Source organism: Nerophis ophidion, linkage group LG10 (assembly GCF_033978795.1).
Source record: "Nerophis ophidion isolate RoL-2023_Sa linkage group LG10, RoL_Noph_v1.0, whole genome shotgun sequence".
NCBI lineage: Eukaryota > Metazoa > Chordata > Actinopteri > Syngnathiformes > Syngnathidae > Nerophis > Nerophis ophidion.
Window position 1 is genome coordinate 58897116 of NC_084620.1, and position 14550 is coordinate 58911665.

General features: G+C 41.8%; 1 protein-coding gene across 4 annotated transcripts in view; it reads right to left on the reverse strand.

Moving 5' to 3' along the window:
• The window catches only part of fbxo18 (F-box DNA helicase 1), a 71358-nt gene that overhangs the window by 41229 nt on the left and 15579 nt on the right, over positions 1–14550 (reverse strand). For all 4 annotated transcript variants that reach the window (XM_061914239.1, XM_061914238.1, XM_061914240.1 and 1 more), the window contains exons 6-15: positions 14346–14527; positions 14206–14280; positions 11802–11893; positions 10001–10169; positions 9711–9924; positions 9561–9648; positions 9393–9488; positions 5491–5624; positions 5314–5410; positions 257–423 (exon numbers count right to left, since the gene is read on the reverse strand). In XM_061914239.1, the coding sequence (XP_061770223.1) occupies positions 257–423; positions 5314–5410; positions 5491–5624; positions 9393–9488; positions 9561–9648; positions 9711–9924; positions 10001–10169; positions 11802–11893; positions 14206–14280; positions 14346–14527 (1314 nt within the window). The remainder of the gene's footprint in view (positions 1–256; positions 424–5313; positions 5411–5490; positions 5625–9392; positions 9489–9560; positions 9649–9710; positions 9925–10000; positions 10170–11801; positions 11894–14205; positions 14281–14345; positions 14528–14550) is intronic.

The window sequence follows — 14550 nt, forward strand, 5'->3', positions numbered from 1 at the left end:
AAATGCGCCCTGGCTCAAAAAAGTTGAAAAACAGTGTTGTGACCAAGTCCACTCTTGCTAACTGTGCATGACAGCCGCTGACTAAGAAGGATTTCTTCTTCCAAATCTTACCTCGCCTCTCATCTACAATTACAGCAGTCGTCGTGGCTTGTGCAGCCCTTTGAGACACTGGTGATTGAGGGCTATATAAGTAAACATTGACTGATTGATGATTGACAGTCGGCAGGTTGTAACATAGAGATGGTAGGACACTTACGCCTACAAAGTGGACGCTGCACTCTGTGTTGACCTCGGTCAAGCGCACGGCTTCACTGAACATGGTTAGATTGCATCTGGACAAGATGGCGGTTTTTCCCTTGCCAGGAGTCTTACCACTCGCAATACCTTGAGCAGCCTGGGCGGCCTTTTGGTCAAACACACCCCCTGGAGCAATACAGACACAAAATAGTGATGACTTACTGGAGTTTACTACTGCATAAACATTGAGTGGGACACCACCAAGTGGTTACTACAGCATGCAATACAGGCCAGCGGGGAGTCATCCATTAGACGTACATCCTGTTGGGGCATTATATTTGAATAGAAATGGATGGACACCCCCCCCCCCCGCCTGCTTCTAGTGAGCTGATCTTTTGCCAATGCAAGTGGATTTGACTTTTTTTTAATGTTTCTTATTGTAGCAATATGGTCATTAAAGTTAAGAATTTTGGAGATTTCTGATCGTTTGTGAAGGCACCTTAAGGGACTTAAGTGAGTGTGCTGGTGTTCGCAGAGCAGGTCATACAGACAGTTGAACTTCAGTCATCACATCTGTAATAGGCTTGTTTGATATACAGTGATGTAAGCACTTCATATTGTAAAACAGGGACTTGTGTTGAGGCTGGAAGCCATGTTTCATAAATAGAGTGCAAAAACTCCTTCTCTGTTAAAGAATTAATTAAATTCGTAAAAAGAGTTTCTACTGCATTTTCCATAAAAAACATTGAGGCTATACAGTGTGTTTTATCCAATTAATTGAACAAACTACCCTACATTACAGACTATAAGCAGCTACTTTTTTCTTACGCTTTGAAACCTGTGGCTTACAAAACAGTGCAGCTAATTTATGATTTATTTTCCCGCTGACAGCAATAATGGTAAATAACAGTAAGAGTTTAAAACGCACACTGAAATGTCAGGTTATCGTTTGTGCTAGAGCGCCATCTTTTAGAGGAGTTCGCTCACTGCAGGTGCAGCTAATATGTTAACGCTTCTATGAGTGTCTGTGTTAATACATTCGAACTTAAAATGCCCTCATTTTTGTTTCAACAAATTCCACAGTAAATTCACCAAAAAGTTCAAGTTTAAGTAGCAATTATTGTCTCACACACACACACACACACACACACTAGGTGTGGTGAAATTTGTCCTTTGCATTTGACCCATCCCCTTATTCCACCATCCGGGAGGTGAGGGGAGCAGTGGACCGCAGCGGTGGCCGCGCCCAGGAATCCTTTTTGGTGAATTAACCCTCAATTCCAACCTTTGATGCTGAGTGCCAAGGAGGGAAGTAATGGCTCCCATTTTTATGGTCTCTGGTATGACTTGGCCGGGGTTTGAACTCACAACCTACCCATCTCAGGGCGGACACGCTAACCACTAGGCCACTGAGTAGGTAAGCGTCAGCGTGGAGTTATTGAGTCCATGACCATGAGGTCCATGACCATGACTTCTGTTTTGTTTGATCGACCGCTTTACTGCCGTGTTACAGACACAATTTGAAAACAATTAAAAGTATGTAAATTAACATTTACAAAATATGTAAATAACTAATTTCACAAGGTTTATATTTGCAGCTTATAGAACGGTGCAACTAAAATATGTAAAAATATTTTTTCCCGATGCGCTCTATAGTCCCTAAATAGAATAATCAGGAGATTACTCATTAACTAAAATAATCCAGAGATGCAGCCCTGTCCTTTTTTCATATACAAGAGTGTCAGGTACCAAATGTATGCATCTGTACCATAGCACCCTTCCAGGTGTCATCTCCTGTGGTATGATAGCAAAAAGCAATGAGTAAGGAGACTATTTAGCGCAGGGGTGCCCATTGCGTCGATCGCGAGCTACCAGTCGACCGTGGGGGGTGTGTCAGTCGATCTCCAGCCAGGGTTTTTAAAAAAATAGACCTAAAAATGAGTGATCATCAATCTTCACCAAGACGTCACTTAAATGACATTCACGGTACCGGAGGGTCTTGTGAGATGACGCTGGCTGCTGCAAGATCATTGTTATGAAAATATGACCGAGAGGAAGGCGAGAAACACTTTTTATTTCAACAGAATTTCGCACCGTACCTTCCGTCAAAACTCTAAAGGCCGACTGCACATTTCCTATCTTCACAATAAAAGCCCTGCTCCATGCTGCCTGCGCTAACTAAATACAGAGTCTCGGAAAACTGGCGTGCACAAGCGATCCCTCAGAAAGCTGGCGTGCACATCACTTGTGCACGCCAGCTTTCCGAGACTCTTATTTTGTTAGCGCAGGCAGCATGAAGCAGGGCTTTTATTGTGAAGATAGGAAATGTGCAGTCGGCCTTTAGAGTTTTGACGGAAGGGGCGGCGCAAAAGTCTGTTGAAATAAAAAGTGTTTCTCGCCTTCCTCTCTGTCATTTTTTCATAATAATGAACTGGCAGCAGCCAGCGTCATCTCACAAGACCCTCGGGTGCCGTGAATGTCAATCAAGCAAGCTACGGAATTTGCCGCCAATGTTTTTCTTGTAAAGTGTATGGAAGCTGGATGAATTAGATGCCAAAAACCAACCACTTTCATGTGGTATTGTACAGAAAGGACAACTTTTTTTCTCCTCCATTTGAAAATGTGGGCGTTATCATCATTACTGTCTGATTCCAATCAATGCAAGTCATCAGAATCAGGTAATACACCAACTTATATTCTTGTCTTTGTGAAAGAAAGACATCTATATGTGTTACACATGCTTGTATTATCATTAAACACATTTAACTTGTTTACAAAAATGTCTCTTTCATAAATAAATAAATATAAATTATATATATAAATGAGGTAGATCCCCTCGAGTTGGTCAATTGAAAAGTAGCTCGCCTGCAGAAAAAGTGTGGGCACCCCTGATCTAGTGGTAAGGGAATATTTTCCCATCTTTAATCAAAACGGAACTAGAAGTTACTAGCTTTGCTGGAAGAAGATAGAAAGACATATCTAGGACACATATCCCTCTAGTTTCTTGGTGTCAGGATGTAACAGGTGCGGAGAGTGGCTGCCCAAAACATGCGCCACGTTAACTTTTGGTTTTGATCTCCGCCAAGGCGCAGCAGCAAGATGGACAAAAGCATATGAGGAGAGCGACTGTTTTAGAGAACGCATCAGACTTTTGAGGGCTGGGTTCTCTCTCCAGTGCTGGTATTGTTTGTACCGTCACACCTATTCATTCGGAAGAAAAGAATCAGGGAGGACCATTTCCCTGTAAAACACACCCGGGCCAATTGAGGCCTGGGGGCCACATGCGGCCCGTAAAGCTTTTCAATCTGGCCCGTCGGACATTCCCAAATAATTTTTTTTAGATTTTAAAGATGTAAAGCAGGGGGGCCCACACTTTTTCTGCAGGCGAGCTACTTTTCAATTGACCAACTCGAGGGGATCTACCTCATTTATATATATCATTTATATTCATTTATTTATGAAAGAGACATTTTTGTAAACAAGTTAAATGTGTTTAATGATAATACAAGCATGTGTAACACATATAGATGTCTTTCTTTCACAAAGACAAGAATATAAGTTGGTGTATTACCTGATTCTGATGACTTGCATTGATTGGAATCAGACAGTAATGATGATAACGCCCACATTTTCAGGAGAAAAAAAGTTGTCCTTTCTGTACAATACCACATGAAAGTGGTTGGTCTTTGGCATCTAATTCATCCAGCTTCCATACACTTTACAAGAAAAACATTGGCGGCAAATTCCGTAGCTTGCTTGATTGACATTCATGGCACCCGAGGGTTTTGTGAGATGACGCTGGCTGCTGCCAGTTCATTATTATGAAAAAATGGAAGGCGAGAAACACTTTTTATTTCAACAGACTCTCGCGCCGTCAAAACTCTAAAGGCCGAGTGCACATTTCCTATCTTCACAATAAAAGCCCTGCTTCATGCTGAATGCGCTAAGAAAATAAGAGTCTCGGAAAGCTGGCGTGCACATCACTTGTGCACGCCAGCTTTCTGGGGGATCGCTTGTGCACGCCAGTTTTCCGAGACTCTGTATTTAGTTAGCGCAGGCAGCATGAAGCAGGGCTTTTATTGTGAAGATAGGAAATGTGCAGTCGGCCTTTAGAGTTTTGACGGAAGGTACGGCGCGAGAGTCTGTTGAAATAAAAAGTGTTTCTCGCCTTCCTCTCGGTCATATTTTCATAGTAATGATCTTGCAGCAGCCAGCGTCATCTCACAAGACCCTCCGGTACCGTGAATGTCATTTAAGTGACGTCTTGGTGAAGATTGATGATCACTCATTTTTAGGTCTATTTTTTTTAAAAGCCTGGCTGGAGATCGACTGACACACCCCCCGCGGTCGACTGGTAGCTCGCGATCGACGTAATGGGCACCCCTGATGTAAAGTGTAGCTGCACTCATCTTTTCTAATGACCGGAAGTCTTCAACTATACTAAGTCTTTCAATTGTTACAATCTGCGCTTTTGCATGAGATACTAGTTACTATGATCATCTAATTAGTTACTATGGTCATCTAATTAGTTACTATGGTCATCTAATTAGTTACTATGGTCATCTAAGTCAGACGAGGCACCAAGCAGTGCGGGTGGGGAGCGTTTCCACAGTGTTTCCACATAGTGTTTCCACAGCCAGCCTGAAAATGTGGGTGCCAGGGACAGACACGGAAGGTGATTTTTACAACAAAGTTGTAAAGCTTCGTGATGTATCACATATATCAGATCATATGTGGGTTTTATTTTACTAGACGTGTTCATTTTTTGCTGTGTTTGTTGCCTTTCACTTGATTGTAAAATATGTTGATGGAGAAGGGGTGTGACGTTCATAGGTTGTCAATATTCAGTGTTTTATCATTCATACTTAATATTAGTGTTTCTAAAAATAGATATACCGGCCCCCAGACACATTTTTTCTCTAAATTTGTCCCGTCGCGGCAAAATAATGGCCCAGGCCTGCTGTAAAAGGAGGGTGTCAATAGCAGAGACTAGTCCTTCATTGCAGGCAAAAGGCTTGGTGCGAACATGGCAATGCATTCCATGATGGACTGTAAAGTCCTGTCAGAAGTGTTTACCTTCCTGCCGTCCTCCCACTAGAATCTTCTGGACATTCTTGCACACCTTGAGGATAGTGGCACTCACGTAGGCAATCTCTGCCCCAAAGCGGAAACTCTTGACAAAGAAAATGTGGTAAACAATCCAATTGTGTGTGATCTGCTAGGACTTGTAACTCGTGAGTGTGTTGAGCCAACCTGTGTTAGATAGTAGATGTGTGTGTGCTGAGTGGTCAGTGCATTGACCGCTCCTCTGAAGGTGTAAATCTGCTGGTGAGGATCTCCCACCACCATTTTGGCACATTTTTGTTTCAACAGCACGTCCATGATGGCTAAGAGTGGACAAAAAGGGGACAGATGAAGGAAAACATAACATATCTTTTTGTTTGCTTGACATAGGAACCCACTAGTTGTTCCAGCTGGCAAAAATAATCATCACGATTAGCTTGATTGATATTGAAATCACAATCAATAACACCATTTATGATTAACTTGAAACATGAGTGTAGACTTTGCCCTCTAGTGGGTTCCTCAGACCCCCACACATTGCAAGGAGAGCCCGGAATTCTGGGTATAACACTGTTTTATTTTCATCCAATGGTGCAAAGTCTTTTGCTTTTCAGCAGTGTCTTTTCTGCCTCTGTGACTCTCAGCAGCACTCCCAACTACAACTACTCGTTTCCTCACAGCTCCTGCTAATAAAGACGACAGGTGATTAGATAACATGGCCCACCTGGGCCATCTACACACCTGTCACTGTCTTCGAGGCCGGTCCTGACACACCCTGTTCCGCGCAGGCCCGCAGGCCACGCCTCCATACACAATGAATTGTTATTGTACCACCAAAACTATACTTTTAATATAATTTAAAAGAACAACTGACATAAGTTAGTCACAAATTATTGACCCTAAATTTTATAATATAAAATTATAATAGCAATATTAAATATTACAATTCAGTTTTCCTGTTGTGTTTTGTTACTTTGTACACTTATTTTACCACTATAGCGTGTGTGCTTTTTGTGTCATAAATAAAATTTAATCAAATGATTTCTACAATACAGCTTTAGAAAAGTTTTGACCATTATTTTAAGTCAAAGCATAATAATTGTGTAAATGTATCAGTAAGTGCTTTACGTACAACATGCTTGTGTAAAGTACTTTTTCCAAACCTTTATTTTGTTAGCACAGTCAGACCAGATGTTGCACATTGCGCTATTATTGTGAAGGGGGGAAGTGTGCTGCTGTTCAAACCTTGACGTGTGGAGATGACTTGAGGATGTTTAAAAAAACAAACAAACAAAAGAAAGAATGGCTCTCTAGTTGCGACTGCTGTCTGTACATTGATGTTACATCCGTGATGTCGTTCACAACAACACAACAGATGAGATGTGTTGTGTGTGTATGATTGTTTGTACATTTATATTACAAACCCCGTTTCCATTTTAGTTGGGAAATTGTGTTAGATGTAAATATAAACGGAATACAATGATTTGCAAATCATTTTCAACCCATATTCAATTGATTACACCACAAAAACAACATATTTGATGTTCAAACTGATAAACCTTTTTTTTTTTGTTGCAAATAATCAATAACTTTAGAATTTGATGCCAGCAACACGTGACAAAGAAGTTGGGAAAGGTGGCATTAAATACTGATAAAGTTGATGAATACTCATCTAACACTTATATGGAACATCCCACAGGTGTGCAGGCTGATTGGGAACAGGTGGGTGCCATGATTGGGTATAAAAGCAGCTTCCATGAAACGCTAAGTAATTCACAAACAAGGATGGGGCGAGGGTCACCACTTTGTAAGCAAATTGTCGAACAGTTTTAGAACATTTCTCAACGAGCTATTGCAAGGAATTTAGGGATCATCAAAAGGTTCAGAGAATCTGGAGAAATCACTGCACGTAAGCGAGGATATTACGGACCTTTGACCCCTCAGGCGGTACTGCATCAAAAACCGGCATCAGTGTGTAAAGGATATCACCAGATGCGCTCTGGAACACTTCATAAAACCACTGTCAGTAACTACAGTTAGTCGCTAGATCTGTAAGTGCAAGTTAAAACTCTACTATGCAAAGCCAAACCCATTTATCAACAACACCCTGAAACGCCCCCGCTTGACTGGGCCCGAGCTCATCTAAGATGGACTGATGAAAAGTGGAAAAGTGTTTTGTGGTCTGACGAGTCCACATTTCAAATTATATTTGGAAACAGAGGACATGGTGCCCTCCAAAACAAAGAGGAAAATAACCACTCCGATTGTTACAGGGGCAAAGTTTAAAAGCCAGCATGTGTGATGGTATGGGGGTGTATTAGTGCCTAAGGCATGGGTAACTTACACATCTGTGAAGGCACCTTTAATGCTGAAAGTTACATACATGTTTTGGAGCCACAAATGTTGTCATCAAAGCAATGTTATCATGGACGCCCCTGCTTATTTCAGCAAGACAATGCCAAGCCATGTGTAACAACAGTGTGGCTTTGTAGTAAAAGAGTGCAGGTACTTTCCTGGCCCGCTTGCAGTCCAGACCTGGCGCATTATGAAGCGTAAAATACAACAGCGGAGACCCCGGACTGTTGAAGGACTGAAGCTCTACATAAAACAAGAATGGGAAAGAATTCCACTTTCAAAGCTTCAACAATTAGTTTCCTCAGTTCCCAAACGTTTATTGAGTTTTGTTAAAAGAAAAGGTGATGTAACACAGTGGTGAACATGCCCTTTCCCAACTACTTTGGCACGTGTTGCAGCCATGAAATTCTAAGTTAAATATTATTTGCAGAAAAAAAAAACAAGTTTATGAGTTTGAACATCAAATATGTTGTCTTTGTAGCATATTCAACTAAATATGGGTTGAAAAGGATTTGCAAATCATTTTATTCCGTTTATATTTACATCTAACACAATTTCCTAACTCATATGGAAACTGGGTTTGTATATCCATTATGTCGTTCACAACAAATGGCATGTGTTGTGTGTGATTGCTTGTACATTGATGGTGCAATGATAAGTGTGACCAGTAGATGGCAGTCACACATAAGACATACGAGTGGACTGCATGTTGACGCCTGTTCAATAAATGATGCAAGCTAGTACCAGTATGCAAGCACCACCAAAACTTTGAGGTTTCATCAAATCCATCAAGCCGCATCGCTTGATGGGTGGTCGGAGCATTACGGCTACCATAGTCAGACGTACCGTGCTTCAGCTTGCAAGTATTATTACGGTGTGTGCAAAAGGACCCCAAAATGGCACCTATTACACTGCAAAAAGTCAGTGTTCAAAATCAAGATGCAAGATGTGTGTAGTCTTTTACTTCTTGTCTTGCGCTCCTATTTCGGTGACTTATCTTATTTTCTGGGTATTTTCTTGGAGCAGTTTCCTGTCTTCCTTGAGTGCTATTCCCCACACCTGCTTTGTTTTAGAAATCAAGGATATTTTAGTTGTTTTTATCCTTCTTTGTGGGGACATTGTTGATTGTCATGTCATGTTCGGATGTACTTTGTGGACGCCGTCTTTGCTCCACAGTAAGTCTTTGCTGTCGTCCAGCATTCTATTTTTCTTTACTTTGTAGCCAGTTCAGTTTTAGTTTCGTTCTGGATAGCCTTCCCTAAGCTTCAATGCCTTTTCTTAGGAGCACTCACCTGTTGTTTATTTTTAGTTTTAGCATTAGATACCTTTTTACCTGCATGCTGCCTCCCACATATTGTGATTACCACAAACCGTGTTCCCAACATCAGCAATTAGCTACCAGCTGCCACCTAGTGATATGAAAGAGTATTACACGGTTACTCTGCCCAGCTCTAGACAGCAGTGACACTAAAGAACAACACATTGTTTGCGGACTATATTTTTACTGGTTTGCAAAAAATATTTTTACCCCAATTAGGTAAAATTACATTATCTCCCACGGCACACCAGATGGTATCTCACGCATGTAGAAAAAAACAACAGAAGATGACCCCTTTAATGAGCCTTGTAATCAATCCCGTATGCCTTTTGTATGAAAATACACCTGAATAGACCCCCTCGGGAGGGAAAAATAGGCTGTAATAGTTCTATGATAGTGAGAAGTGATCCAGCCCTACTTGGTGTGCAGTCCTGGGCTTCATCGAGGAGAAGGACGTCGTATCGGTCAGACAGGCAGGTTGCTGAGCATTTCAGCTGCCACAGCTTGAGGTAACCTGGAAATAAAAAAATTACAACAGCACCATGTTACCATGATTAATAATAAGTGGTCGTTACCAAGGTCTTACCATCGTGAATCATGTGATAGCCTCGTTTTTCCGTCTCCTTGACGTCCTTCATTTTGGTCCAAATCCTCTGCGCATCTTGGACGTACAACTGAAGAGATGTCCAGGACTGGGATCAAACATGTCCACACATTGTGGCTAGCGTGTCCTTACCTCTTTTTCCTCCTGGCATATAAGCCTGGCCAGGCCTCGAAGACTCACATGCATGGCCGGCACGTGAGCCACCGTGAGGGTCTCGTCCGTTGAAGCCATGAAGTTGTTGAGAGTGGTGGCGATCACTTTGGACTTGGCGAATCCCCCCCGGCCCTCGGGCAGGACCCCGTTGATGGAGAATGCGTCCAGGTTAAAGGCCAGCTTCTTTTGGTACCTGCATCAAAGGGGGAGGACGTTATTCTCAACGCTTGTTCCTTTCACACTTCAGCCTGCAAAGTCATCTTCCTCACATCCTGCCGGTCTCTCTGTAGGCCAGAGAGTGGACAGTCTTGCAGTCCACGTTCTTGGGGAAGCGCTGTGAGGCCTCCCTAGCCACCGACTTGTTGAAGGCGACGTACAGGAAGCGGAGGTGTGGCCGCTGCTCAGCGTATTTCATCAGGGTGGTGGTCTTCCCCGTACCTGTGGCCAAGCATCCATTTCAACACAATGACATCTTCATACTTGCTGTACATTCCAGACCAGGGGTGCCCACACTTTTTCTGCAGGCGAGCTACTTTTCAATTGACCAACTCGAGGGGATCTACCTCATTTATATATATAATTTATATTTATTTATTTATGAAAGAGACATTTTTGTAAACAAGTTAAATGTGTTTAATGATAATACAAGCATGTGTAACACATATAGATGTCTTTCTTTCACAAAGACAAGAATATAAGTTGGTGTATTACCTGATTCTGATGACTTGCATTGATTGGAATCAGACAGTAATGATGATAACACCCACATTTTCAAATGGAGGAGAAAAAAAGTTGTCTTTTCTGTACAATACCACATGAAAGTGGTTGTTTTTTAGCATCTAATTCATCCAGCTTCCATACACTTTACAAGAAAAACATTGGCGGCAAATTCCGTAGCTTGCTTGATTGACATTCACGGCACCCGAGGGTCTTGTGAGATTTTTTCATAATAATGAACTGGCAGCAGCCAGCGTCATCTCACAAGACCCTCGGGTGCCGTGAATGTCATTTAAGTGACGTCTTGGTGAAGATTGATGATCACTAATTTTTAGGTCTATTTTTTTTAAAAGCCTGGCTGGAGATCGACTGACACACCCCCCGCGGTCGACTGGTAGCTCGCGATCGACGTAATGGGCACCCCTGTTCCAGACTGTAACCCGACATTTTTTTTTAAAACAGTGTGTCTAATTTATGGATTTTTCTTCGCTGACGACCATGATGCAAATAGTTATATTTTTTGTTTTTTTTTATACAGAAGAAAATACACTTAAGGTGTTTTATTTTTTTGTGCAATGGCGCCATCATTTGGACGAGTTCGACACTGCAACTGCTGCAGTCTCATTCTATTTGGTGCTTTAAACCGGAAGTATGTGTGACGTTCAGTCTTCTAGCCTACTATAGCGTTGCTACTCAAAAGGATTCTCTCCCAATAACTATCGAGTCCAGTTTGAAATAAAAGAAAGACACAGACAGAAGTAGCAAAATTACAGAGTTCCTTTTCCTTTCCACTGATTGACTGCTACTATGATATAATAATTGTGTTACATTTTTTAATGCCTCCGGACATCAAATGTAGTGTTTTTTAATGCCATTTAAGGCATTGCAAAAATACTTTTAATGCCTCGTGAAAATCCTGTCTTTTATAGTTGTTTATCCATCCAACTAATGTGATTAGATCCATATTTTGACTGTCTCAAGAGATATTATGAATATTAAAAAATGTTTTCCTTCTAATACAAATATATTCACATTTGCCGATTCAGGGAATCATTCCCTGGACAAAAGAGAGCAAAAAGGTTTCAAAGAGTAGTAAATATTACTTTTTGATTTAGTTGAGTTATTGAGTACTAAACAAAATGTCCTAAAAGACAAGAAGGAAAGAGTTGTCATATTGTCTGTCAATAGCACAAAAAAGTAGAGTTGATACATGTGAACGGTATCCTGGGTGATGGGTGGCATCACTTTTTTGAATGAGGACTTTTATTCCAGCACCAGCATCAGGATGGTTGGAGTGAAATAGTGAGTGGGACTGCTATTCCAGCATCAGTGAAAGAGTGAGTGTGACTGCACCTGCAAAGGCCACAATCTTCACGGTGTGCTCCTTCTGGATGTGGTGGCTGAGGATCTGCAGCTGCTCGGACGTCATGGTCATGTCACGGCTCCTGGCAGGAACACAGATAATCAGCTGGACTTCCCTTAGTTCACCCTTCTGTTTTAGTCCCATCTTGTCTAACTCATTTATAGACAGCTACTGTACATACAGTAACCTGCTAAGAGGGATTTAATTTGCATGGCAAGTATCCAACATTGTAACAGGATGTACAACATTAAAATATACTCAACATTAAACTAATACACTTTTACAAAATAAATCACATTAAACCAGGGGTGCCCATTACGTCGATCGCGAGCTACCAGTCGACCGCGGGGGGTGTGTCAGTCGATCTCCAGCCAGGCTTTTAAAAAAAAATAGACCTAAAAATGAGTGATCATCAATCTTCACCAAGATGTCACTTAAATGACATTCACGGTACCGGAGGTTCTTGTGAGATGACGCTGGCTTCTGCAAGATCATTATTATGAAAATATGACCGAGAGGAAGGCGAGAAACACTTTTTATTTCAACAGACTCTCGCGTCGTACCTTCCGTCAAAACTCTAAAGGCCGACTGCACATTTCCTATCTTCACAATAAAAGCCCTGCTTCATGCTGCCTGCGCTAACTAAATACAGAGTCTCGGAAAACTGGCGTGCACAAGCGATCCCTCAGAAAGCTGGCGTGCACATCACTTGTGCGCGCCAGCATTCCGAGACTCTTATTTTGTTAGCGCAGGCAGCATGAAGCAGGGCTTTTATTGTGAAGATAGGAAATGTGCAGTCGGCCTTTAGACTTTTGACGGAAGGGACGGCGCGAAAGTCTGTTGAAATAAAAAGTGTTTCTCGCCTTCCTCTCTGTCATTTTTTCATAATAATGAACTGGCAGCAGCCAGCGTCATCTCACAAGACCCTCGGGTGCCGTGAATGTCAATCAAGCAAGCTACGGAATTTGCCGTCAATGTTTTTCTTGTAAAGTGTATGGAAGCTGGATGAATTAGATGCCAAAAACCAACCACTTTCATGTGGTATTGTACAGAAAGGACAACTTTTTTTCTCCTCCATTTGAAAATGTGGGCGTTATCATCATTACTGTCTGATTCCAATCAATGCAAGTCATCAGAATCAGGTAATACACCAACTTATATTCTTGTCTTTGTGAAAGAAAGACATCTATATGTGTTACACATGCTTGTATTATCATTAAACACATTTAACTTGTTTACAAAAATGTCTCTTTCATGAATAAATAAATATAAATGATATATATAAATGAGGTAGATCCCCTCGAGTTGGTCAATTGAAAAGTAGCTGCAGAAAAAGTGTGGGCACCCCTGCATTAAATGATACCGTATTTCCTTGAATTGGCGCCGGGGCGCTAATTAATTTAAAACCTCTTCTCACTCCGGCGTTTACCAACGGCATGCGGTAAAGGCAAGCATGCGCTAATTAATTTAAAACCTCTTCTCACTCCAGTGCTTACCAAAGGCATGCGGTAAATTTAGGCCTGCGCTCATAAATTTGAGTGTGATATAAGGATACCATCATGAAAAGTACATTTAATAAAAAAAAAATGTTATTATGGTCTTACCTTTACTTATAAATGAAGTCCATGTGCAGCTCCTTCTGATCAAAAGCATCGCTAACTTGTTTATAGAAGTCTTCCTTATCTTTCTTCAGTTTTAAAAGTCTCTCTGTCTCGATGGAGATCTTCATTTATTACCTCCTGCTTCGATTGAAAGTCCAGTTTAGAAAACGGTTTTATTTTAGATATGTAATCCTCCATGTTAAAAGTGCAAGCGAGAGGAAAAAATAAACAATCGCTGCTCACTCTTGCTGCTTGTCGTCACTTCTTCTGCAGCCGAGTAGTCGCAAGAAGGATCACCAGCGCCCTCTACCACCAGGAGGCGGGAGTCATTTAATGACTCATATTTGACACACGCAGCTACGGTATACTAATAAAACATAGCTGCTTAATGTTCTTTTTAGCATATTCAACAGCTTGGACCTTAAATCCTACTGAATAGCTCTTAATCTTCTTCCCTTTATGCCATTTCAAATGATTGAAATCAGCCTCCTCCATTTTGAAAATTATGACAGGTGAAGTGTCACTCGTGACGTGACGAGTTTGACCCGGCGGAAATTCTAGACACATGCTAATTATTTTGCGAAACGAGTTTGACCCGGCGGAAATTCTAGACATGCGCTAATAAAAAATAACATTTTGCGAAACGAGTTTGTTAATCCTTAGCCGGCGGTAAGGCTAAGCATGCGCTAATTATTTTGCGAAACGAGTTTGACCCGGCAGTTTTTAGGCAGCCGCATACTATATACCCGGCAGCAATTCAAGGAAATACGGTATATAGAGTTAATGAACTTACCTGCCCGGTGAGGCGCTGATAGAAAATGGTCCATTCTCCATCAGGTGAAGCACATAGTAGATGTTGTAATGCAATCTGAGGACCAGCAGACAAAAAGTCTTCACCTGAAAAGCAATCAAATGTGATGTGTGAGGCCTCGCCTGTCACTGAGCTTCACTCCGTTCCTCCTTGCTGCCAGCAACAACATGGCCATGTGGCTCAGGTACTCCGTGATGGCCAGCTGGGACATAACGCCACTCAGCAAAGACACCAAAGTCTGCACGTCACCCACGCTCTCAGCCAGGAGCAGCATCACCGCCATGGCCGCAAAGGGGTTGGGACCCTTTGGGGTGGAACACACAGGTG